Source organism: Panthera uncia (assembly GCF_023721935.1).
Source record: "Panthera uncia isolate 11264 chromosome C1 unlocalized genomic scaffold, Puncia_PCG_1.0 HiC_scaffold_3, whole genome shotgun sequence".
In the NCBI taxonomy this organism is placed as follows: Eukaryota; Metazoa; Chordata; class Mammalia; order Carnivora; family Felidae; genus Panthera; species Panthera uncia.
Window position 1 is genome coordinate 47,106,846 of NW_026057584.1, and position 27,530 is coordinate 47,134,375.

The window sequence follows — 27,530 nt, forward strand, 5'->3', positions numbered from 1 at the left end:
TATTGGGACCTCATCAAGATAAAAAGCTTCTGCTCAGCACCATCATTAGGAGCAGAAAAGAGTGAGTCTACATCATTCGTAAAAGCTTCTGCACAACAAAGGAAACAACAAACAGAGACAACCTATGGAATGGGAGCAAATATTTACAAACCATACATCTTATAAGGAATTTAAGCAACTCAATCGCAAGAAAACAAATAAACCAATTTTAAAATCGGCAAGTAGAATAGAGAGCCCAGGAATAAACCCATGCAAAAACTATTTATGACAAAGAGGCAAGAATATACAATGGGGAAATGACAGTCTCTTCAATAAACGGTGCTGGGAGAACTGAACAGCCACATGCAAAAGAAATGAAACAACTACTATTTTACACCAAATACAAAAAATAACTCAAAATGGATTAAAGGCCTGAGGAGCAGCTGGCTGGCTCAGTAGGCGAAGCATACAACTCCTGACCTCGGGGCTGTGAGTTCAAGCCCCACATTGGGTGTAGAGATTCCTTAAAAATAAAATCTAAAATAAAAAAAAAATGGATTAAAAACATGAGTGGAAGATTTAAGCTATAAACTTTTAGAAGAAAACATAAGCAATAAACTCCTTGACATCCACCTGTACAGTGAGTTTTTATTTTTATTTATTTTTCTCTAGAATTTTTTACTTTTGTACATTTGCCTGATTATTAATTTCCCATAATAGACTCTTAAAGACAGTGAGTTCTTAGATCAGACTCTAAAAGCAAAGGCGACAAAAGCAAAAACAAAGAAGTGCAACTACATCAAATTAAAGAGCATCAGCAAAACAAAGGAAACCATCAGCAAAATGAAAAGGCAAGCCAGGGCATCTGGGTGGCTCAGTCAGTTAAGTGTCCGACTTCAGCTCAGGTCACGATGTCACTGTTTGGTTTGTGGGTTCCAGCCCCGCATGGGGCTCTGGGTTGACAGCTCAGAACCTGGAGCTTGGAGCCTGCTTCAGATTCTCTGTCTCCCTCTCTGTCTCTCTCTCTGCCCCTCCCCTGCTTGTGCTCTGTCTCCTTCTCTCAAAAATAAATAAACATTAAAAAAAATTTTTTTCAAAAAAAATGAAAAGCCAATCCATGGAATGGGAGAACATATTTGTAAATAATATATCTGACAAGAGGTTAATATCCAAAATATATAAAGAACTCACACAACTGGACAATCTGATTAAAAACTGGGCAAAGGACTTTGGTGGGCATCTGATTGGTTCAGTCAGTTAACCATTCGACTTTTGGTTTTGACTAAGGTCATGACCTCATAATTCATGAGATTGAGCCCCAAGTCTGGCTCCATGCTGAGAGCATGGAACCTATTTGGGATTCTCTCTCCCCCTCTCTCTCTGCCCCTTTCTCTCTCTGCCCCTCTCTGTTCATGCTCCCTTTCTCTCTCTCTCTAAATAGCTAAGCTTATTTTTTAAATAAACTTTTTTAAAAAATTGGGCAGAGGATCTGAAATAGACATTTTTCCAAAGAAGACATGCCAGTGGTCAACAGACACATGAAAAGATGCTCAACATCACTCATCATCAGGGAAATGCAAATCAAAACCACAATGAGATACCACCTCACTCACACCTGTTACAATGACCAGAATCCAAAAACAAGAAATAACAAATGTCGATGAAGATGTGGAGAAAAGGGAACCCTTGAGTCCTGTGGTGGGAATGTAACTCTCCAGCAAGGAAAACAGTATGGAGGTTCTTCAAATAATAAAAAATATAAATTCCATACAATTTAACAATTCTTCTTCTGGATATTTATCCAAAGAAAATGAATAAACTAATTTAAAAAGATATCTGTACTCCCATGTTCTTTGAAGCGATTTTTTAAATAGCTAAGATATGAAAACAACATAAGTGTCCTTCAGTGGATGAATGGACAAAGAAAATGTGTTACACAGACACACACACACACACACACACACACACAATGGAATACTATTTAGCTGCAAAAAAGAATGAAATCTTGCCATTAGTGACAACATGGATGGAATTGAGGGCATTATGCTAAATGAAATAAGTCACACAGAGAAAAAAAATACCTATGATCTCATTTATATGTGAAATTAAACAACAACAATAACAACAAACCAAGCTCAGATACAGAGAATGGATCGGTGGTTTGCCAGAGGCAGGGAGTGGAGGGTGGTAGAAATAGGCAAAGGGTGTCAAAAGTTATAAACCTCCAGTTATAAAATAAATAAGATAAAATGTGTAGCATGGTAACTAATATGAAATGCTGTATTGTATATTTAAAAGTTGCTGAAGAGACCTTAAAAGTCCTTAAAATATATATATTATGTAAGTAAAATATATATATTTATGTAAGTAAAATATATAATATTTATGTAAATTATATATATATATATATATATAGTAACTGTGTATGGTGACAGAAGTTAACTAGACTTAGTGTGATGATCATTTTGCAATATATACAAATATCCAATCATTATATTTTACACCTGAAACTAATATAATGTTAAATGTTAATTACACCATAATTAAAAAAATATATTTTTGAATGTTTATTTATTTTTGAGAGAGAGAGAGAGAGAGAAGGGCAGAGAGGGAGACACAGAATCTGAAGCAGGCTCCAGGCTCTGAAGTGTCAGCACAGATGACTTCTTTGTAGAAATTGACACACTGATTCTAAAATTCATATGAAATTGCATGGGACCGCATATAGCCAAAACAATCTTGAAAAATAAGAACAAAGTAGATGGCCCTCACTGGTATCCCAGCTGGTTACTTCTCTGTAGAAAGCACAGATTTGGCCACAGCTAAGAAGGGTTTGCATAAACTTAATGGGATACTTCTCCAGGAGCCACACTTGCAAAACGTTTTAAACTAAACTATGCCACTTATGGGAAATAACCAGATAATAGCCCTGAGTACTCCCTTTTTTGAGGGGGGAGGGCTGACTCCAGATGTTGATTTTGGCAAGTTGTATGTATATGGTTGACTGTCAACATCTGCCCCTCCTGTTGAGGAGGCAAGGTGGTTTTGGACCAGGCAGGCAGGTGTGACTAAGGGTTTTGGTTTTATGGAATTCACAGATGAACTGGAACAGAAGCAAACCCTGATAGAATGCCAGGGAGCAGTGAGACTGGGGTCTAAACCAGTGCTTTTGAGCATGGCAATGGCTAAAGTGAGCCATATGAAGCCAGTGGAATATAATCAGATGTGTCTTCATAGCTACAGCCAGTGTTACTAGCAGTACCAGAATTACCATGCCTAGTGGAGCTATGACCAGAGAACACAGGCAGCAACAGCTATAGTTACTCCCAATATGGCTACACCCAGAGCACCACACAGACCTATGAAGAAGTTGGAGATAGTGCACTGAATGATCCCTCGCCATAGCTGGATGTGACTAAGGCCAACAAGGAGTTCATGGAGCAGAGGAAGGAGCTGTATGATGCACTAATGAACTGTCACTGGCAACCTCTGTACATGGTGTCTTCAGAGACCCCCCCCGCCCCGCCATGACACAGCCAAGACAAAGGAATAGCCAGAATGAACTATGTGAGGGAGAAGACAGAATATTTTGCTTATTTTTTTTTTCTTCCAAGATTTTATTTAAGTTCAAGTTAGTTAACATATAGTGTAGTACTGGTTTCAGGAGCAGAATTTAGTGATTCATCACTTATATATAACACCCAGTGCTCATCCCAACAAGTGCCCTTCTTAATGCCTATCACCCATTTTAGCCCCCATCCACCTCCTCTCCAGCAACCCTCAGTTTGTTCTCTGTAGTTATGAGTCTCTCATGGCTTGCCTTCCTCTCTGTTTTTATCTTATTTTAATTTTCCTTCCCTTCCCCTATGTTCATGTCTTGTGTTTCTTAAATTCCACATAGGAGTGAAATCATATGGTATTTGTCTTTCTCTGACTTATTTCATTTAGCATAATGCACTCTAGTTCCATCCACATCACTGTAAAAGGCAAGAGTTCATTGTTTTTGATGGCTGAGTTATATATATTTATATATACATATATATATATGAACATTTGGGCTCTTTCCATAATTTGGCTGTTGTTAATAGTGTGGCTATATATGTTAGGGTGTATATGCCCCTTCAAATCAGTATTTTTGTATCCTTTAGATAAATGCCTACTAGTACAATTGCTGGATCATAGGGTAGTTCTAGTTTCAACTTTCTGAGGAACCTCCATATTGTTTTTCCAGAGTGGCTGTACCAGTTTGCATTTCTATCAACATTGTAAGAGTGTTCCCCTTTCTTCTCATCCTCACCAACATCTGTTGTTTCCTGAGTTGTTAATTTTAGTCATTCTGATGGGTGTGAAATGGTATCTCATTGTGGTTTTGATTTGTATTTCCCTGATATTGAGTGAAGTTGAGCATTTTTTCATATGTCTGTTGGCCTTTTGTATGTTTTCTTTGGAGAAATGGCTGTTTATGTCTTCTGTCCATTTCTTCTTAACTGGATTATTTTTTTGGTGTTGAGTTTGAGAAGTTCTTTATAAATTCTGGATACTAATCCCTTACCTGATATGTCATTTACAAATATCTTCTCCTGTTCCCTAAGGTGTTTTTTAGTTTTGTTGATTGTTTCCTTTGCTGTGCAGAAGCTTTTTATTTTGATGAAGTCCCAATAGTTCATGTTTGCTTGTGTTTACTAGACGTGTCTAGTAAGAAGTTGCTACAGCCAAGGTCGAATAAGTTGTTTCTGTGTTCTCCTCTAGGAATTTTGATGGTTTCCTGTCTCACATTTCAGTCATTCCTCCATTTTAAGTTTATTTTTGTGTATGTTGTAAAAAAGTGGTTCAGTTTCATTTCTCTCCATGTCGCCATCCAGTTTTCCCAACACCATTTATTGAAGAGACTTTTTTCCATTGGATATTCTTTCCTGCTTTGTCAAAGATTAGTTGTGGATGTGGATTCATTTCTGGGTTTTCCATTCTGTTCCATTATTCTATGTGACTGTTTTTGTGTCAGTACCAAACTGTCTCAATGACTATAGACTCTTAAAATAGTTTGAAGTCCGGATGACTACAGGTTTGCTGTTCTTTTTCAAGATTGCTTTGGCTATTCAGGGTCTTTTCTGGTTCCATATAAATTTTAGAATTGTTTGTCCTAGCTCTGTGAAGAATGCTGGTGATATTTTGATAAGGATTGCATTAAATGTGTAGGTTGCTTTGGGTGGTATAGACATTTTAACAATATTTGTTCTTCCAATCCATGAGCATAGAATGTCTTTCCTTTTCTTTGTGTCATCTTCAATCTCCTTCGTAAGTGTTCTACCGTTTTCAGAGTACAGATCTTTTACTTCTTTGGTTAGGTTTATTCCTAGGTATCTTATGGTTTTTGGTGCAATTATAAATGGGATCAATTCTTTGATTCAGAAAGAATCCTTGGGTACCTGGGTGGCTCAGTCAGTTAAGTGTCTGACTCTTGGTTTCAGCTCAGGTCATGATCTCATGGTTCATGAGTTTGAGACCTACATCTGGCTCTATGCTAACAGCACGGAGCCTGCTTGAGATTCTCTCTGTTTCTCTCTCTGCTCCTCTCTTGCTCACTTATGCATGTGATCTCTCTCTCTCTCTCTCAAAATAAATAAATAAACTTTTAAAAATTTTTAGTTAAAAAAGACAGAATCCCTTTTAAACAAATTATTGCAAGAACTTTTACTTTTGGAAATACGATTTTTAAGATTTAGTAATCGACTATTTCCTTATATTATGAATATTCCTGCAATACTGCTGTCTTCATTTGACGGTGAACCATTTCATTTGAGTTTTAAAACCAAGGGACCAACTGTTGAAGAGGGCTGAACAAGGTTAACATTTGTATTTCTTTGAACAAAAATCATTTACTCAGGTAGGTCTATCCACACTCCTGGAGATAAGGACAGTTTGGGATTATTAACCAAAGCGGATCATATGATTCAAACAATTACTAAATCCCAGTTTTAGAGGTCTTCTTAGGTAACAGGCATGTAAATCACTGAGATTATAGTCAGAATATGTAGATTACCTGCTGTAGGTCAAAGAGTGGGCAATTTCATCTATGGCATTTCAGGTAACCCTCTCCACCCAACAAAGTTTTCCCAAGTCTGGTGGCTAGGTAGAAGAGAATTCATTAGCCATTCTAGCTGGGATGGCCCAATGTGTGGTAGGAAGTGATGGAGCCAGATAAATATAGACCAAAGTCTTAAGATATGGAGTTTGTTAAAAGACCGGGTCCAGATTTTCAAAAGCCTGCATTGTTTTAGGGGCAAACCTGTTGAAGAGCATTACTGGGCCATCTATGTGAAAGCGCTCCAACCTTGACCTTAATTATATAAATTCCATTAAATAGGTATACATTTTTTAAAAAGAGAACCCAGGAAACTAGGACTTTATGGTTTGGAAAATTGTCAACATATCTAGATTGCAAAAGATGCAAAAATTAAGAGATTCACTGTCAAAAGAGTTTGCAGTAAGGAGAACACAGAGATTGTGCAATCTTCTGCTAGTATCTCAGAAAGTTTTCTTTGAAGAGATTAAGCATGTGACTCATTGATCCCCTCAAAAATCTCAAAAGTAGCCAAAAATAGAGATAGGATCATTCAGCGAAGATATGTCTGGTATGATGGAGTGAGTCTTCTTGATGTACACAGGAGATCCACAAGGTTCTTGAAAATTTTACATCAGCAGAAGCACTGCCAGATTTGTCTAAAAGGGCTGAAGTACAGAGTGAAAAAACATATGGGGCCCACAAAGTGTTCCCAGCAGAAATAGGCTGATAACAATACAGTACTCAGCTGCAAACATTTGCTACATTTCATGGTGGTGGTTGGAGGGTGGGGCAGGGGACGGTAAGGACCACTCAGGGTGTTGGGGCCATGAGCCACAGAGTTTCACAGACTTTGAATTCACAGACTTTGAAACCAAATGGAGTTTCCCAGCTGGATTTTTAAGTTGCTTGGGACCAGTGACTTCTTGTTTTTCCTTCTACTTTTTTTCTTTTTTGAACCAAAATATCTCTGTTAGATGCTTGTTCCACCATGATATGTTGGGAACAGATAACTTTATTTCCTTAGTTTCACAGGCCCACACATAGGGAGAAATTGTATCCCAGGATGGACCATAACTCAAGCCTCATTCATACCTAATTTAGATGATTTAGATGACAAGATTCCAGACATTCAGGCTAATGAGATTAAGGAGGGATTGGGGACTTTGAGTTGCTGCTGTGCCAGTTTGGCTTTGGGTGACTTTGAGATGGGTTTAATGTATTTTGCATGTGAGACTGAAGTAAATCTTTGAGGCCAGAGGTGGACTGTTGTAGACATAATGCAGCACTCCTCCCCACCACCCACGAAAGATGTCCATGGCCTAATCCTTGGATGCTGTGTATATATTACCCTTCATGGCAGAAGGGCTTCACAGTAATTTAAAGCTAATTTATTGTCTAGGGCATGATAAAGGATTGATGTTCATCCAATGACCAAGATTGCATAGACCTATGAGAGGATACGGAGTGGGTAGGGTGAAGAACTAGATTTGGAAAATTAGAGGTGAGAAGAAGAGACCGTCTCTCCCATGGTGTGCAAACCAGATTCACAGGTCTGTTATTGAACCACTGCTATACTGCATGCAGCTGCTTTACGGTTCTCTCGAGAGACTAGGACTGTCCAATGGGAATAAGGTGAATTTAGTTACTGCTATGTCATGTCTGTTACTAGGAGTCACTGAGTACCTGTGAGATGATTGAGAAAAAAGGTTCATTTTTTGCTAGTAATTTAACACGACTTGGTGGTGAAATGCTTGGCTTTGGTTCAGGGGTAAAGTCAAAATCAAAAAGTCAAAGCCAAAATTGGTATTACTACAAAGTAGGAAATTTGCATATTCTTTAATAAACTCTTCCCTTTCGTTCCCTCACTAAAGTACACTGAGAAGTTCAAACTCATTTACTTGTCTTCTAATTAGGTGATAATATCTCTGAATTTTGAAGGTGTTTGTGTCACTTTTAATCTCAAAAACAACTTTGCACTGTTCAAAGATGAGAAAATTTATAAACCATCAACTTTTTATCTCTCGTGGGAAATTTAACACGTGTCCTACACAAGATTGAGAATAATTTCTATTACCCAGGTGGAGACCATAATTCTCCAAATTAAGTACTAATAATTATATACAGCATTTAGTACTTTTTATAACTTTGTAGTAACTAATTAATATTCTAACTACAAAATTGGCTAAAAAGTAATCCCTAAAGATTCCATTTTGATACCCTAATTTCTGAGAACTGGAACAGAACTTTGAAAGAAATTAGGGTTTTGTTTTGTTTTTTTAGTAACATGAAGGTAAATTACTGAGTAAAGCTCAAGTCCAAAATCTAAATGCTCCTTTTATTAAAACAACACCAATATATATTTGTTACTTTTCAGGAAATAGGGCTGATAAGGGAAGTGAAGCAGGGTGCAAAAGGAAATCTAACCATATAACTCTCTAGGCAATTCAGAACAGTTGAGAAAGTGAATAAAAATATTACTTGGAAAAATATTGGTGTCGCACCAGCTAATGTGCAGGCATCTCAGCCTATTCACTAGATAGTAACAAATCTATTTATAAATGGTGACTAGTAATCTAGGCATTGTGGCACAGCAGAAAGCATAGGGAACTAGGAGTTTGAATATATAAACTGTAGCCCCAATCCTGCCAGTAAAAATTTGGACATGAAATCAACTCTGGGCATCGTTAACAGTACGAAAGGGTGAGGTAAACCCACTCCAACTTGTGATTTTTAGCTGACCATGATGCACATAGTGTTTTTTTGTGATTGTACTGTTTGGGGTTCATTGAGCTTCCAGACTGTAGGTTGCTACATTTCATCAAATTTAGCAGCTTTTTGGTTTCAAGTTAGTCTACCCCATTTGCTCTCCTGACTCCTTTTCTTTTATGCCTAGATTGACTCATGGATCAGGAAGGCTATTTATTTTGTAATCCCTCCTCCCACCCACTGTCCACCTGCAGTGCTTCAGTTTAGATGAATCCTATTCATCTCCAAATTCAAGGAGTCTTTCTTCTTTTGTCCACTTTTAATCCCCCTGATTAAAAAATCCCCCTGAAATTCTGATTTCAGATATTGCATTTTTTAGTCCTAAGATTTCCACTTGAATCTCTCTTGTTAATTTCCAAATCTATTTTGAAATGCCCATAAACTTTCACGTTTTTCTAGAGTCTTTAACATATTTTTTATAGTTATTTAGTCATGTCTGCTAAACTGTTTGTGGGTCTCTTTCTACCGACCCATTTTTTTTTCCTTCAAACCATGGGTACATTTTCCTTTCTTCTCATTTACACACACATGTGACATTGCAGATAAGACATGGCAGTCTTTATAGGTTATCTTCCTCTCAAAGAAACTGCCTAAATGAGCAAATAACTCACAAGTGAGTCACCTCAAATTTGTGGAAGCTTGATTTTTATGCTTTGTTAGGGTCGGCCATTGGCTTTGCTCTTCCTCCTAGGGCCAATTAATCAATCTTGGGATGTAGTATTTATTCCTAAGGCATAGGAGTTTTCAATGAAAAGAATGGGTGTTTCAAAGTTCCTGTCACTGGGTAAGACATGAACTCCAATCTTGTTTCTCCTACAGCAGACAGAGCTAAAATAACTGTGTAGCTCTTTCAACCTTTTGTTTGTTGTTTCCTTTTGGGCTCCTTGGAGTTTCACTAGAGCAGGGTCAGAGTCAGGGTGGGAAAAGGATTTGAAGTGTGGCTCCTTCTTTTCCTGGATTTCCCCCTGCACCTTTTAGCCATGATGGCAATACCATAATTGCAGGAAATGAGAGGGCCCTTTTCTGCTTGCATTCTACCCACACAACAGAAAGTAACTTCCAGGAAAAAGGTGGTTCCCCACTTTAAGAGTCAAATCCCCTTCACTTTCTGCCAGCATTTGGTAACTTCAGTGTTTTCAAAAAGTTTTTTTTTTTTCCTTTTTCCTTTGTTCATCGTTTACCATTGTTATCTGATAAAAGCCACCCTGCCATTATTGGAATTCGAAACCCATTTTAAATGTTCAATGTCTATGATTCTGTGATCTGTAATAGGTGTCTTTTAACATTCAGTTCCTTTTGCTCTTTTGTGTTACTTTTCTTCAAATAAATAGCACTCTTATAGAATTCAGACTTTTAGAGATGTACCTCTTTGACGTCATCTTTTTAGTGCATTATTACTGGCTTATGTGATTAAAAAACAAAACGTCACAGAAGGAAAATATAAAGTCCATACACAAAAGTGGCACCATATGCTCAAGTTTATTGAACAGACACAAGTTACACATTGGAAACTAAGCAGAACACTGTACCAGTTTTCACTAACTCAAATCAAGTCAGCAAATGACAAATTTTAGAAGACGCTCATTTTATGTCTCACCCAATGTGGGTGATCATAAGAGAAGCTTAACAAAGAAAATTACATTCTATGTTATTAGATAGCAAGTTAATTTGATATACATAGCTTCCAAGTTACTTTGAGATATTTCAAAGAATTTCAAAACTAGTAGGGAATAGTTCATGCCCAGCTTGAAATAAAATGTAGAATGTACCTTTTAGGGGTAAATAACTTCATTTGTATATCCATAGCAGAATCACTCCTTCCTACTAATCAAAAAATTACTAAGTCTCTATTTAGATTAGGTTCACTAAATTAACAATGACTCTGAAATTATCTAGGTTTGGTTACATTGTTATATTGCACTTGAGATCAATAATTCAAAAATCCAGGACTTGGTACCTCTCCCAAGAAGTTCATTATCTATCAGAAATTACAATGAAATATACGCATATACGCATGCTACATGTCCATAGGTTCATTGTTCAACCTAGCCTACCAACAAGTTAAAAGGGATACTCTCCAAAAACCAGAGCATTAAGTTATTTCATTGGCCATTTTTGATCCTTTATTCAATTTCTGAATTTTACATTTTTTAATTTACCAAACTACCCCATATACACACTACCTAAGAGCACTTACAAAGTGGCATTAAGATCGGCAATGGTCCTACACACATATTCCAAGAATGACTTATTCTTCTCCAAGCCTGGTGTTACACTCTGCAACACAGAAATCTCTATCAACTTACAGATCGTTTGCTTTATAAAAAGCAGCTGAGGAATTACATACTGTACTTTTGCCACTTACATCTCTCTTAGGGTCATCATTAACCATCAAAAATCGTCCACAGTTCTCTTAAGGAAGCCATTATAATAAGTATAGTCTCTTTTCCTAACACTTTAATTTTCTCTTTATATGAAGTATTGATGAGAATTTACTATGAAGTAGTAGTTTCATAACACAGGTAAAATTGTGGCACTAATGTTTTAATTGTTTTACACTTCAGAATTATTAAGAAATGTATCAGAATTATTACCATAATGATTCAGCACAAGAGAAAGGGAAAGGGGAAAAAAGGAAAGGGGAAAAGAAAAAAGGAAAGAATGTCCCCCACGCAAAATGTTTCTCAAAGTATCAGTTCTAAAATAAATGCCTAAATAAGAAATCAACAACAGTATCAATATTTCTCACCAATATGAAATGCTTTAAATATCCTCTACCTCACTCATGTTTTTAAAAACTGATCAGATTATAAAAAATTTACACTCAAGATGGAAATCACAAACATAGCAGTATTTAAAATGCTTGCAAATTAAAACAGCTTTCATAGAACTATTGTTTGACACTTTAACCAAATACATTCACATGCTGCTTTAGGGTAAAAAGAATCCCAACATTTTCCCAAACATTTTCCTCGAAGAGTAAGCTTCCAAATTATACTTCTACCATATGTTTGTAAAGATATACACTTTCATTTTTTAAAATACTATTGCTTAAAACTACAATTCATAAAGGGAATTTAAAACATCATACTTCCAACAACAACATCCTTCAAGCTCCCATACAAGATTATACCTTGAGAAAGAGGCCATAAAAGGAACAGAATGTGCAAAAGTAAACAGTAACATTTTTTTTTTTTAAGAGTGAATTTCTATCCAACATATACTTTCAGGGATGACTATTATAAGGTGGGAAAACAGGTAAAGTGAAAGTTGTCACAGACCAACTTAGTGCCTGGTGGCAGACCCTAGGATAAAAATATTTTTTTTCTTAAAAAACTTTAGACTTACTGGCAATAAAAATACTTACTGAATATGACTATGACCTTTTAAGCTACTAATGAAATCTATACTACAAAACCTATTAATTTTGAAATTCATTAAAGCTAAATACAGGGTCTTGTCATGTTCTAACATATATAACTCACATACCTCTGTTTTATGAATATATTCTGGCTTAGCCACTTGTGTAGGGAATTGAACACAAGATAGGGCAAAGTAAACCTCAATTATATTTAAAGCATAGAAAAATATTCAATTATTTAAGGGAAATATTTATCATTGCCTAATGAAGACAGCAGTTAAAAACTTATTAAACTCACAATTTCTAAAGCACAACATGATGTAATTGCACAAAAATAGGTAAAATTAAGAGTCATTCCCAGACCTTGAGGAACTGTGAATAAATCACATATTCCTCTAGAAGAAATCATCACCCTAGAGGCATATAAAACTATAACATGCCACCTGTGCAGCTTTTATATAAAAATTCCTAGAAAAGTAATTTATGTTAATAAAACTACAAAAGTTTTAAAAGGCTCCCAATAATTTGAATTGCTTATAAAAGTAACTTTTAGAAGTCATTTCGATAGCGGAGACTGCTTTTACCCGTGATACCTTGCTTACATAAGGTAGTATCCACAGGAGTAGAATCATGCTGTTGCTAAAAGCAAACTAGTAAGCTACTTTAAGAATTTCAACTCCAAGCATTTCTCACGGGGTTGGGAGTTTAGATGCAGGTTCCTGCAAACTGTAAAAATCCCTCATTAATCTCAACCTATTCTTAGTAACAGTTTGGGAAATATAAGGAAAAATACATATATAGGAAGAAAATAAATTAATCCCAACTAAAAATTCTTGCTCTAAAAGCGTACCATTAATAAGTAACTCTACCAGAGAACTACAAACAGAATCTTATAATTTAAATGCTTTCTTTTGTTGTTGTATTGTAAATATCCAGGCATATACATTGGAACACATGTACTTTGGAAAGGATTCCCAACTGCATATGGCTTTAAGCATCATAAGATCAGGGACAATTAAACTATTACACAAAAGAGGCATTTTTGATTATAAACTTTTTAGTACAGATTGGCTTAAAGGATCTGAAATAGAACCTAAACTTCAACAAATTCAAATGTACTGAAATGGACTGTGGAATAAAACAAAAATAAAAATGTAATAGCATCTACCCAACTGTCGTATTAAAATACTATACTTTTGCTATTCCAGGAAAGAATTTTGATGGATCTGCTTTTTTTTTATTAAAGTTTATCATGTAGGTTTAATATTTTAAAATCCAAGTTCATGCAGTTATAAAGTTAGAAGCTTAAAAACTCAACTGTAGTGTAATGTATATTAACATTAAGTTCCTGCACAAAAGATGTGGATCCGAAGGTCCAAATATGGATTGCTTTGAAACAACAAAAACAACAACAAACAAAACCCAACATACAAAACCAGAAACACTAATTGTAGGAGGTACTATTTTGTATAAAGTGGTAACTCAGGCACTACCTGTCTTATGTACACAGAAGAAGAACTATCACTTGAAATTTTATTATTTAAATACCTAAAAAACACAAGTCAGTGGATGTGCATTAAATGTATGTCTGAACTTAATTATTAGAAAAAGGTTGACAAATATTGCTCTTGTTTTGTGGTTAATACCAACAGGCACCATCAGCAGTACAGTCTTGGAATTTTATTCCTTGTGAAGGAAACTGAAACCTATGATGAAGGTGGTAATTCTCATGGGTCAGGATGTAGCGTAACTTAAAAATCACAGTTAAGTTTCTGAGTTTCCTTCACCATTTTCATGAGGTTGAAGCTGTTCCCTTTCTTGCTCTTCCTGAGGTGGCCGGACACGTTTAAAAAAGCCCATCTGTCAGTTGAGGAAAAACTAACATTACTGCCACATCAGTGAAGAATATTACAAGTATTCTGAGTGACTATATTATCACCAAGAAAACTTAAATGGCACATCGTACAACTTTCTTAAGATATGCGGTGCTCCTCTCAACAATAGCCAAATTATGGAAAGAGCCTAAATGTCCATCAACTGATGAATGGATAAAGAAATTGAATTGTGGTTTATATACACAATGGAGTACTACATGGCAATGAGAAAGAACGAAATATGGCCCTTTGTAGCAACGTGGATGGAACTGGAGAGTGTGATGCTAAGGGAAATAAGCCATACAGAGAAAGACAGATACCATATGTTTTCACTCTTATGTGGATCCTGAGAAACTTAACAGAAACCCATGGGGGAGGGGAAGGGGAAAAAAAAAAAAAAGAGGTTAGAGTGGGAGAGAGCCAAAGCATAAGAGACTCTTAAAAACTGAGAACAAACTGAGGGTTGATGGGGAGTGGGAGGGAGGGGAGGGTGGGTGATGGGTATTGAGGAGGGCACCTTTTGGGATGAGCACTGGGTGTTGTATGGAAACCAATTTGACAATAAATTTCATATATTGAAAAAAAAAAAAAGATATGCGGTGCTCCTTATGTATCATTAAAGTTCCTTCTCTATTCTTCCTTCTTTCCCTTCTCCCTTGCCCTTTTCTTCTGCTTCTCCCCGCTCCTGCTCTTCCTAAGTCCATTACTTACCCTGTACATTACAAACACCAAAACAGCCAGCAACAGCAATCCTGCTAACACTGCTAAAATGATCACCCACACAGGCACGGGCATGGGTGCGGGCTGAATGCCCCATGTGACGTTAGTGGTAACCTGGTGGGGGCAAAAAGGTTTTGAGTTTTAAAAATAATTCACCGAATCATTCAACAAATGTCTAAATGCCTACTACATTTTGTTTTAATGATACTCACATTATTTTCTTTTGTTGTATATGATAATTTGTGATTGATTACATATTTGGTATCAATAGCATGCATATACACACATAAAATTCCCAACAACAGGTTAACTTCAGAAGTGATAAAGTGATTTTTAAATAGTTAAATCCATCTTTGATATATTAGTCCCATTTTTAATCCTTAAATTAAAGATCTTTATAATCTTTAGCCTTCACCTATTATAGTTAATTTCCGACTTTCTAACTTTGTGGGGAAAAATTCCCCAAATTTCCACCCATGAGATTTGTATAAGCTAAGAATCTCTTACACAGGACAAGATGCTAAAGTAAAAGGTCGACCTTTAATGTTCTGGGGTGCGGGAGTAAAATAATATTTAACTAGGTTATAGACCTATCAACCAACTTTTAAATCACCAAAACAGTGAAGGTGCCAATATTTAAAATAAGATAAAAAATATCTATGGCATTGGACTGGGTGCACTTAACTGCATTTCCCCAAATTGATGACTTACTAATGTGGAGTTGAAGATATCCTCAATTGGAAGGTTCTTATAAGGAAACTCAATGACATTAAAAGAAGCAGATGACTTCAGAGAGTATGAATGATTCTGGTTTTCTTTCTGTATGGAAATAACAATGAAATGATTTCCTAGATGGGAGGCCTTTTTCATGTCTTTGAGAAAATGGATAAACTGGCTGAATGCTGCATCTGTCCACTTACATTCATAAAGGTCTCAGTCCACAGCAGGGACTTTACATACAGGATTGCACTCTTTCCTCTGTCTAGTCGTCCAACCTGGCAGACAATCTTCAAGCACTCAGCAATTCCACAGCCCTGCCAAAACAAATTCTTTACTTATAAAAAAATGCCTATCATTTCTTCAGCATATGAAAATTGGACATTTTAGTTGTTTTATGTGAAAGCCAAAGAGATAATCCAGATTCTTTTGCATTATAAGAAAAATGTTTAAAATGCATAGGCTAATAGTGGAGTCTATGAATGCTTTTGCTAAAGGGGTTGGTTTACAGGACACCTGGGTGGCTTCGTCAGTTAAGCGACCAACTCTTGATTTCAGCTCAGGTCATGATCTCATGGTTTGTGAGTCTAAGCCCTGCATCGGTTTCTGCGCTGACAGCATGGAGCCTGCTTGGGATTCTCCCTCTCCCTCTCTGTCTGTTCCTCCCCTGCTCCTTCTCAAAAATAAATAACAAACAAACAAACAAACACAAACAAACAAACAAATACAGGGGTTGGTTTTAATGCAATGTGGCATAAAAGGATAAGACCTACAATATTATTAAAATATGTATTTTTTATGGCTAGTATTCAACATCCTTTAGGTAAACCCAGAGCATGATCATTTTAGTAAGACATGAAAATCAGATTAACAATACACCTGTAGAAAAGAAAAAGAAACGGAATGAATCTTGAGCAGCTATTCCACGTTTCTGCTACATTCAGTGTTTTTATCAGTAACTTGAAGGCAGGCAGTCAAAGATAGCAAATATTCACCACCTTCCATGTGCTGGTCAAATTGCATTAGACATGTCACACGCATAGTCACAACGCTACCCAGCAAGTGAACTTGCAGTCTATGACAAGGAATAGCTTCTTTGATCTGAGGAAGGACATCCGTGAAAAGCCTGTAACTCACATCACACTTAATGGGGAAAGAACAAATGCTTTCCCCTTAAGGTGACAAATAAGACAACAATGCCCACTCATTGACACTTTTATGAAAGTTGTTCAGAAGGTTCTAGCCAGTATAATTAAGCAAGAAAACAATCAAATAAAAGGCATCCAAATTGGAAAAAAAGAAGTAAACCTCTCTCTTTTCAAGATGACAGGATCTTGTATACAGAAAACACTAAAGAATCGACAATAAAATGATTATAGCTAATAAACAAGTACAGAAAAAGAACAGAATACAAGATTGACAATTAAGTTGCATTTCTATATACCAGCAATGAAAAATCTTAAAATGAAATGAAGAGAACAATTTTATTCAAAAGACCACCCCGAAAGAATAGAATACACAAAAGTAATTTAACCAGGAAAGTGCAACACTTAAACACTTACAAGTACAAAGTATTTTGAAAGAAATTAAACATTTAACTAAAATGGAAAGATATCTCATGTCCAAGAACTGAGAGACTTAATATTATTAACATGGCAATACTCCTATATTGATACAGATCCAATAAAATTGCTATCAAAATTCCAACTACCTTTTCTGTAGAAATCATCAAACTGATCTTAAAATTCATATGAAATTATAGAGGACCCTACATAGCTAAAACAATCTTCAAAAAGAAGAAACTGTTGGAGGGCTCACACTTCCAATTTCAAAACTTACTGAAGAGCTATAATAAACAATTTGGTACCGGCATAAGAATATGTATACAGACCAATATTAAGAGTCGAGAGTATAAAATTTAGAAAACCAAAAAACTTAGGTGTAAATTTTCAGGATGTCAGGTTTGGCAATGGTTTCTTGACTGTGACAGCAAAAGTACAGGTAATAAAAGAAGAAAGACTTGACAAATCTGAACTTCTTCAAATTTGAATACTTTTCACATCACAGGGATACTATCAAGAAAGTGAAAAGACAACTAACAGAACGAGAAAATATGTGCAATAACAGCTCTGAAAAGGGAAGTATCCTGAATATATAACGAACTCTTCATGACCTAACAACAAAGGCAAACAACCCAATTTAAAAATGGGCAAAGGATTTGAATAGACATCTCTCGAAAGAAGATATACAACAGAAAAGATGCTTGACATCATTAGTGATTATTGGGAAGTACAAATAAAACCACGATGAGATACCACTTCACATTGACAAGGATGACCATAAATAAAAAAAATAAAAAAAAAAAAATTAAGGCAATAGTAAGTGATGGCAAACGTGGAGAAGTTGAAAAATTCATATGTTGCTGGTTGGGAATGTAAAATGGCACAACGACTTTGGAAAAGTTTGGTAGTTTCTGAAAAGTTAAACAGAGTCCCCGTATGACCCAGTAATGGCATCTCTAGATTTACTCCCAAGAGAACTAAAAATATATGTTCACACAAAAATGTGTACAAGAATGTGCACAATGGCACTATTCAAAATAAACAAAAGGTAGAAATAATCTAAATGTTCATCAACTAATGAGGAAACAAACAAAATGCCCTATACCCATAGAACGGAGTATTATTCAGGCATAAAAAATGACTGAAGTATTACTGCATGCTGTACCATGGCGAACCTTAAAAACATTATGCTGAGTCAAAGAAGCCAGACACCAAGGCCACATATTTTATGACTGTCCAGAACAGACAAATCTTTAGACACACAAAGCAGATTAGTGCTTTCCAGAGACTGATAGCAGGGAAGAATACGTAGTGACTGTATAATGGGTACAGTATTTCTTTCTGAAAGTGATGAAAATATTCTGGAATTAGATAATGGTGGTGGTTGCACAATGTTGTGAGTATACCAAAAATCACTCCGTTGCATACTTTAAAATGGTTAAAATGGTGACTTTTATGTAAGTTTTATCATAAAGTTTTTTAATGTCGTTCTGTAGGGAGGATAGAACACACAGGATCAAAAGTAGGGTGGGGGTTAAAAGTAATTTCTATTTCACATGGGTTGGTCAGGGAAGTCTTGTCATAATCTGACATTTAAAGACATAGAAGGAGATGGGGAAATAAGCCACAGGGAAATCTGGACAAGGAGCATTCCAGGAAGATGGGAGAACAATTTTCAAAGCTTGGATGTAGAAACATACTTGGGGATGTCTATTCAATGAAAAGCAAGGTAGCAAAAACAGGAGGTAGAGAATAAGGAGAGGAGATGCAAATAGCAAGGTAGAAGGGCCTACATTTTGTTGGGCCTAAAGGCTTTGCATGCTCAGGCTTCCTCTCTGACTTAGCTGGGAAGGCACTGGAGTAACATGACCTGATCTCCATTTAAAAGGATCACTATGGCTCCTGTGTGGCTAACTGTAGTGGGGGAAAAGGCAGAAATATGGAGTCCAGCTAGAGGTTTGGCAACAGTCCACGTGAGACACAAAGGTGGCCTGGGTGAGGCTGTGGCAGAGGTAAAGTTGCTGAGAAAGGACCAAATTCAGGGTCTTTTGATAACAGATACTGAAAGAATTTGCTGATACCCAGGATGTGAGGTGTCCAGGTTTGGGACAAAGAAGGGAGTTGACACACTGTAGAAAGAGTAGAGTTGGGAAAACATTCTTAGAATTAAGTTTAAGATTCTTACTAAATATTTAAGAGAAATTCCAGTAGGCAGTTAGATAATGGAGCTTGGAGTTCAATGCATAGGATCAGCTTTGAAATGTAAATCAAAGTCATCCAGAGATAGTATTTATAGCCACGAGAGTGAATAACATCTCTCGTATAGCACTATCTGATTCGAACTTCCTACGATGATAGAAATGAGCAGTAATGGACATATCTCTACGTCCCAAAGTAGAGTAAAATGTGGCTGATGTCTATAATATTAGACAGCACAGATCTAATCAATGAATACATGCAGAGCAGACAAGAAATCTGAGGTGTAAGCCCTGGAATACTCTACAGAGGTAAAGGTCTGGAAACAGAGATTAGGAAGTAGCCAGTTGATGTAGGTGAAGTACTAAAAGAGCAGAGTCCTAGAAGAGAATGAGGAGTGTTCCACAAAGGAGGAAGTGATAAATTATGCCAAAAGCCACTGAACAGTTGAGGCAGATGAGAACTAAGAACTATGGAATTTGCTGATGTAAAAGTAACTGGTGTTCGCTATTGAACATAAACACTATACAAGGTTCTCTGCTAGTGGATGGTTTGAAGATCTGTTAAACTTCAAAAATTTAAATGATTAGCCCTTTATAACCTTATAGTCATTATACTGGCTGACTCAACAAAAGTTAATCATAGCGCTAATTATTCTTGTAATATATTTTTGTTGATGCCTCCTGGGTTCTTCTTCCAATATTGCATGAAAGCCTCCAAGATCAGCATGAGGTCAAGAAGGAGGTCAGTTAAAGGAGTAAGCCAGAAAAATAAGCTGGAACATGAAATATTTTTATTAGCAATTTATAAAGATAGATCATTTGAAGAAACTCTGGTGTTAATTTGAATAGGAACATGGAAAGTAAGAGGAGTGAATAGTATAAAAATATATGTAGTTCTTCCAAGCACAGCTGTTGTTATTTTTGAAATGTTCTTTGGCATCAGTTCTATAATCACATATTTTTAAATGTTTAAAGTGCTTGTTGTTGAAATGGCACTTACCAAAGTGTGAACATCTCCTTCACTGAGGGTGAGATCCCGCTTAGTGATGAGATGGTTCCGGTCACCTTGCCCAGCAATTGTGTCATTCTTTTCAGTTTGTGAACTTGAGATCTAGAGTTACAGAGAAACTGGTGGTACATAATACTGGAAAACATTCTGCACTGACATTTTGGCATAAACTGCTACATGTGATTAAAACATGATGACTAAAAATGTGGCATGACAAATTCACCACTTAATATATGGTGGAAAGTAAGCACAAAGAATAAAGATCAGAGATTCCCTAATATGTGGGAAAACGTTATCTCCACCGAGCAGTGATTTTCTCCCTTGCACAGCTAGAGGGGAAACTGATAAGACACATGGAAACAGCCTGAAATGTCACGGTACATATCTGTGATAAGTGTCAATCATGAGTATATATTTTTTTGTTCTGTTTTCTAGTTAAGAAAAGAGCCAGGGTAAGTAAAATGTTAGATCTTTCTCCAAAGACAAAAATTTCAACAACAAAACACCCCTGACACAATATTGTATGTGGATAAACCACAGTGCAATGGAACCACAGTCAAATTAGGTCACTACATAAATAGATGACTCATTAGGACTTCACAGAGGAATGAATCAATCCTTTCTCATTATACAAATAAACAATTTAATCCTTAGTATACTGGTTATGAGGTAAATTATTTCTGTGGAGTAGGTGTGTGTATTAAAATGGTTGTTTTATTTCATGCATTTCTTTCACAGATTTAGAAAGGAAAGCTTTAAATATCATCATAATAAAGAGTTGCTATTAAGCACATTACCTTAATTCTCAAAGGGTTGATCTCCATATCTGAAGTACAGTTCATAGGTCCATCAATATCGTATTGAAGGATGTATAACAGAGTGTTATTGTTATATTTGTAAGGCCACTGAAGATTTAGCATTGCCTTGCTGAATGAACTTGGACCATTGTTTCTCAGCTAATGGGGAAAAGAAAATGTAAATACTTTGAGCAAAAATCAATTCCATAATCCCCCTCCTACATCAACCTTAGGAATCATTAGTGATAGGATTTGAATAACGGCAGAGTTTCCAGTTATTCTGACGTTACAACATGATCATTACGAGGCAAAGGAGATCAAACTCAACATTTACCTCTAGTGTAGTGCAGTATGTGTCAGAATGAAAATATAAACAAAAGAGGAACGTATGGAAAAGTTTTTGATGAAAGATGGCATAGAAAATCTTGATGATCTGCTACAGGCACTTTCAATTTTTAGGTAGAGCTGCAAACCGCCCATCTGCAAATACTCAGCAATGACCTAACGGCTGTTATTCAAGTAGAAAATAATTGGTTTTGGACAACAATTTGTATGAAGTGCATTCTTTAATCACTTGAAGCTACTTGTCTTAAAAAGAGGAACTTCTGAATAGGGAACAAATTCAAATAAATCTCTGGTACATCCTTAAACTATGCAGAGTTTACATAAACACTAAACAAACTTGTTTTGTTTTGTTTTGTTTTAACAAGTAGCCTATCTGTTCTTCTCTTTAAAGGCTCTCCACCAGGTATCAGTTAAAGTCAACAACCGCAAACCTCATAGATGTGCTGAACAACTGGCCCAACATCTTCTTCAGTCTCCGGGTTCTCCTTATGCTCCCAGTTTGGAATTGGAAGAAAGATATGATCGGGACTTGAGACTCTAAACAATGACCAAAGAAAACCTACCATGAATACCAAAATGATATGGTCAGTTCATTTTCAAAAGTACCCTGTATCCACATGAATAAAATCAGAATCAACAAAATACATATATTTAAAAGGAAGAAAAAGCTGTATGTATGTGAACACGCACATCCACCTGCACATAAACTTCTCTGTATTGAATCTAATGTAACAGGTGTATTGATAAGTCAATCTGCATGCAAGTTCAATACACTTATTTTGTGCCTGCTGTTGCCATGTCTGATTTATTTCCAGAGGGTTACCAAGTAAATATTTGGAGCTTTGGAATAATACAGCTAGGTCCTTCTTTCTACAGAAGCTCCAGCTCTAGTAAAAGTATCATGAAATATGAGTGCTACTCCCCAAAAGAAGTTACTGGGCCTACTAGTTGCTTTTTAAAAGTAACTGCATTTTAAAGCAGTTTAGGGGCACCTGGGTGGCTAAGTCGCTTAAGTGTCTGACTTCAGCTCAGGTCATGATCCCACAGTTTGGGGGTTTGAGCCCCGCATAGGGCTCTGTGCTGAGAGCTCAGAGCCGGGAGCCTTCTTCAGATTCTGTGTCTCTCACTCTCTCTGCCCCTCCCCTGCTGTGCTCTCTCTCTCTCAAAAAATAAATAAACATAAAAAAAATTTAAGGCAGTTTAAATCTCGTAAGAATGTGACACTCAACTTGGTAATCATACTGACCCTCTTATCTCAACAGCAGCTAAGACAGCGAGGTCAACCTTGTAAGATACAACTGGGCTTACTTTGTCAAAGAGATTGGAGCTGAAAAAGAAAAAATATAGATATATTTAGGCCTGAACTGAGCATAATTTTCATCTAAGACATACAGGGGCAAATGCAGTGAAACTAAAAATGAACAAATTAAAAGTAAGAAAGAAAAAAACGTACAAAAATAATTTTCATTAGCATTTAATTCCAAAAAGATGATCAAATTTTACTTCTTTTACTTTTGTTTCACAAGCTCAAAACTAACAAAATTATTCTTGTGATAGGAATATTTATTTAAAAAATGGTATAGTCAAGTACTGGAATTTTAGCCAGTTTTATTCCATAACATTTAGAATATCTTACATAACATATTTATGACAAAGAATATTTCCTCAATGGTTAATATGAACTGAAAACAAGTTGTTTTCATACCTTTGGATTTGTAAATCAAATTTCACGGAAGTATCCATCTCTGATTGCTGGTGTACATTGAAACGAAGACCAGCTAGGAGCTGGAGGGGGAGGAAGGGATAGTAACGTTAATCAAAACAATGTCTCATCAGTGAAATTTAAATTCCAATGTCCAAATCAACGAGTTTTTCTAAAATAGGGTTTTTCTGAGCTTATAATAAAACTGAAAGTACTCTAACAAAGATAATTAAATCTGATCTTCTATTAAACCTTTTATTTCATATACATGGGCCAATCCACAAAGGAGCCTATTAAACAATTATTAACATAATTCTATCTCCTCATAATACCTGATATTAACTTCATAAAAATGCCAAAGTAAATATCTGTTGATTCAATGAAAATACACTGATTTGGTGACAGGAAGTTAACAACTGAACTTGTAATGGATCAGGAAGCAAGAAGTGAATGGGTTTTAAAGAGCAAGAAAACCTGGCCACCAAAGGCATGAGGGGCGGGGCCGGACCCAGAATTTCCCCACCTCTCTCACAACTCCATTGCAACCATTATCCTAAGTTTCGCAGGGGGGAAGCTGTTACCTTAAAGAAAACAACGGAGCTAATAAGGTAAGAGAAAGCAGACTTCTTAGGGAATCATTTATCATACATAAAAACAAGACTGGGGGACTTCCATCAAGCTGCCTTTCACCTTACAAAGCCTGACGCTGGCCACCTGAAATAACCTGAACTTATCCACACTGCATGAGCTGTGAGTGAGAAGGCCAGAGAGAGTGAGAACATAGAAAAATAAACACAGAAAGCACAGAAATAAACATAGAAAAATAAGCAAAGAAAAATAAAAAGCATTTCACTTGTTAAACATCATTATATACATGTGGAAAAATGCAACTCAGGGTACTTTGTTCGAGGCGTCTTCCCTAAGAGACCATATATTTAGAAATAATAATGACTTTTAATGTTAAATATTCTTAAAGAAATGTGGAACTTTTATTGAAATATATTTGACATATAACATTGTGTAAATGTAAGGTGTACAACATGTTGACTTGATACATTTATAAACTGTAATATGATTGCCACTGTAGCTATAGTTAGCATCTCTCCATGTCCCATAATTCCCATTCCTACTTTATGGTTATAAGGATCTAGTCTCTTAGCAAGATTGATGATTATAATCCAATATTGTTTTGTTTTTTTTTTTAATGTTTATTTATTTTTGAGAAAGAGAGTGAGTGCACGAGTTGGGGAGGGACAGAGAGAGGGAGACAGAGGACTGGAAGCAAGCTCTGCACTGACAGCAGAGAGCCCCATGCGGGGCTCGAACTCATGAACCTGCAAGATGAAGACCTGAGCCAAAGTTGGACACTTAACTGACTGAGCCACCCAGCATTGTTTATACAATATTGTTTATATTCGCTATGCTGTGCATTAGATCTCTAAGACTTATTTACCACTAGTTGCAAGTCTGTACCCTTATACAACATCTCTCCTGTTAGATGTTGTTTAAGGATAAATATGGAATATGTAGCCCCATATTATCACAGATCTTCAAATTACCAAAGTCTTCGTGCTATTAAAGTAAATCCTATTGAAAAAGTAACATGAAATACATTCCCATTTTCCTTTGATACTAGGAATTCTACAAGACACATTTTTGTTTACTTTTTAGAGCATTTGGGAAGCGACCCATTGAGCGCATCTTTTCAAGCTCCTGGGCTCCCTTCTCTACCACCTCAAGGGGAGCCTGATCCAACACTAAGGGCCTCTTTGATTCTATTCAGTTCAAAGATATAGGCTTCCAAATTCATGAGATAATTCTATCTCATGTAATAATGACAGTCTTAGTATTTGTCAGAGTAGTTAGGTTATGGGGGCGCCTGAGTGGCTCAGTCGGTTAAGCATCTGACTTCAGCTCAAGTCATGATCTGACAGTTCATGAGTTCGAGCCCCGCATCGGGCTCTGGGCTGACAGCTCAGAGCCTGGAGCCTGCTTCAGATTTTGTGTCTCCCTCTGTCTGCCCCTCTGTTGCTTGCACTCTGTCTCTCGCATGGTCTCAAAAATAAATAAACATTAAAAAAAAAAAAATTAAAGATCCGTTAGGTTAAAATACCAGAGTTACAATTTGAGTCCTTAGTTATTAACCCATGTTCTCATCCGTTTAGCAAACTGAAGGCACTGTAAACACGGCTTACTGACTACAGTGTAGCAGCACAATCCATTATTTTATTATCTTGCTCAAAACCTGACAAAACTCTGCTAATCATTACATTCTAAATCAAAACCCATTTAAAGATATTCTGAAATATTTATTAAAAATGTACTATGAACAAACCCATAGAAAATTTTGCTATTTTCTTTACAGGAAAATAAAATCCATTTAGCTAAATCATCTTACTTGAGTTCCAGCCTTCATTGGGTTTCCAAGGTCACATACCACCTGGCGGGTTTGGTTTTCTGTTTTAAATGCACAGGAAAGTCTAGCTAAGGCCTTTGATAGGTCAAAGAAAAAAAAAAAAAAGATTGGAAAGATTATAAATTAGTGACCAAAACAAACAACAAAAAAAGCAGAAGCCATAGACTATGGAGTTCCTAGATGACATCATACAATTGGATAGTTAAGTTTCTTGTTTCAAAAATATATCCATTTGAGCAAATGGGGGGTGGGTATTGTGTACAATTGCCACAGATGCATGTAAAGATGTTTCTGAAGGATCCGTAGAGGATTTAGATACATAACCTTATTATCCCTAGCAAATTATTTGATGAACAGTCTTAGATACTTTATCTATCTGACCTTGTTTCAGGCCTTTCGCTAGCAATTCTAAAAATGTCCTATCAGTGCCTTATGCAAAGTACTGGGCTTGAAAGGAATTATGTAAGACAGGCACTCTATTGCCTAGCAATGTAGCCTTAAGTAGAATGGCTAAGCTCGCACTACACTAAATAGGAGAGTAACTTATTAATGTTAATGAGACCTATGAGTGCATTTCGATTTTTAAAGAGGCAGTTTGCTTACTTCACTATTACGGACAACCCCGATGAAATCAGCCTGGGGTGGGATGGAAACGATGAGCTCAGCTTCATAGGCACCTTCTCCTTGATTCTGAGCCTTAACAATCAATGTCAGAGGATTGTCGTCTCCAATATAGATCTTCTTTTGATCACTACAAGTTAATACAAATATAGACAATGAAAAAAGACTGCACGGGGAGAATATGATTGTTCCAAGAAACAAGAGAAACACAAGACAGCACTGACATGTTCAACAGTGTCTCAAGATATTTTAAGACTCTTTCACAGCTCAATAGGAAACTGGAAATAGCACATTGGGTGCAAATCCAATGCTTCTCTCAGTAAAAGAAAGCATTAATGTCACTAGCATATTGCTACCAGTCATATCTGTTACTGAGGTAACTTTGTATCTCTTTGTAGTACTTTTTAATTCCCTGATTTTTTTCCTTAAAAGCTGAATAAGGGCCACTTGGATGGCTCAGTCAGCTAAGCATCCAATTCTTGATCTCCACCCAGGTCATGATCTCACGGTTCATGAGGTTGAACCCTGTGTTGGGCCTGAGCTGACAGCACAAAGCCTGTCTGGGATTCTCTTCCTCTCTCTCTGCCCCTCCTCAGCTCACTCACACACACTCTCTCAAAATAAATAAACTTTATAAATAAATAAATAAATAAATAAAGCCAAATTAATCACTGTCATGATTCTCACAATATTCTTTAAAATTTTGGGGCGCCTGGGTGGCTCAGTCGGTTAAACGTCCGACTTCGGCTCAGGTCGTGATCTCGCGGTCCGTGAGTTCAAGCCCCGTGTCGGGCTCTGTGCTGAGAGCTCAGAGCCTGGAGCCTGTTTCAGATTCTGTGTCTCCCTCTCTCTGACCCTCCCCTGTTCATGCTCTGTCTCTCCCTGTCTCAAAAATAAACATTAAAAAAAAAATAAAAAAAAAATAAAAATTTATATATCATTGGGGTGCCTGGGTGGTTCATTCAGTTGGCCATCCGACTTCTGCTCAGGTCATGATCTCATAGCTTATGAGTTTGAGCCCCGCATCAGGCTCTGTGCTGACGGCTCAGGGCCTGGAGCTGCTTCAGATTCCGTGTCTCCCTCTCTCTCTGCCCCTCTCCCACTTGCACTCTGTCTCTCTCAAAAATAAACATTAAAAAATTAAAATATAATAATAAAAAAATAAAATGTATATATCATTTAAAATACTAATCAGAGGGGCATCTGGGTGGCTCAGTTAGTTGAGCATCTGACTTCGGCTCAGGTAGATCTCACGGTTCGTGAGTTCGAACCCCGCATCAATTGGGCTCACTGCTGTCAGTGCAGAGCCTCCTCAAATCCTCTGTCCTCCTCTCTCTCTACCCCTCCCCTGCTCACACTCTCACTCTCTTTCTCTCTCTCTCTCAAAAATAAAATAAAA

At 36.6% G+C, this 27,530-nt stretch overlaps 1 protein-coding gene and 1 pseudogene across 1 annotated transcript in view; one reads left to right on the forward strand and one right to left on the reverse strand.

The window, feature by feature from the left end:
• Positions 1 to 2,635: 2,635 nt before the first annotated feature.
• On the forward strand, positions 2,636 to 3,510 carry LOC125911387 (tRNA selenocysteine 1-associated protein 1-like; annotated as a pseudogene).
• Positions 3,511 to 10,269: 6,759 nt separating this feature from the next.
• The window catches only part of ITGAV (integrin subunit alpha V), a 97,646-nt gene continuing 80,385 nt past the window's right edge, over positions 10,270 to 27,530 (reverse strand). Inside the window, exons 20-30 of the mRNA XM_049615373.1 lie at positions 26,114 to 26,261; positions 25,493 to 25,585; positions 23,098 to 23,177; positions 22,639 to 22,719; positions 21,824 to 21,929; positions 21,048 to 21,206; positions 20,242 to 20,352; positions 15,685 to 15,798; positions 15,476 to 15,583; positions 14,756 to 14,878; positions 10,270 to 14,030 (exon numbers count right to left, since the gene is read on the reverse strand). Of these exons, the coding sequence (XP_049471330.1) occupies positions 13,935 to 14,030; positions 14,756 to 14,878; positions 15,476 to 15,583; positions 15,685 to 15,798; positions 20,242 to 20,352; positions 21,048 to 21,206; positions 21,824 to 21,929; positions 22,639 to 22,719; positions 23,098 to 23,177; positions 25,493 to 25,585; positions 26,114 to 26,261 (1,219 nt within the window). The 3' untranslated portion in view covers positions 10,270 to 13,934. The remainder of the gene's footprint in view (positions 14,031 to 14,755; positions 14,879 to 15,475; positions 15,584 to 15,684; positions 15,799 to 20,241; positions 20,353 to 21,047; positions 21,207 to 21,823; positions 21,930 to 22,638; positions 22,720 to 23,097; positions 23,178 to 25,492; positions 25,586 to 26,113; positions 26,262 to 27,530) is intronic.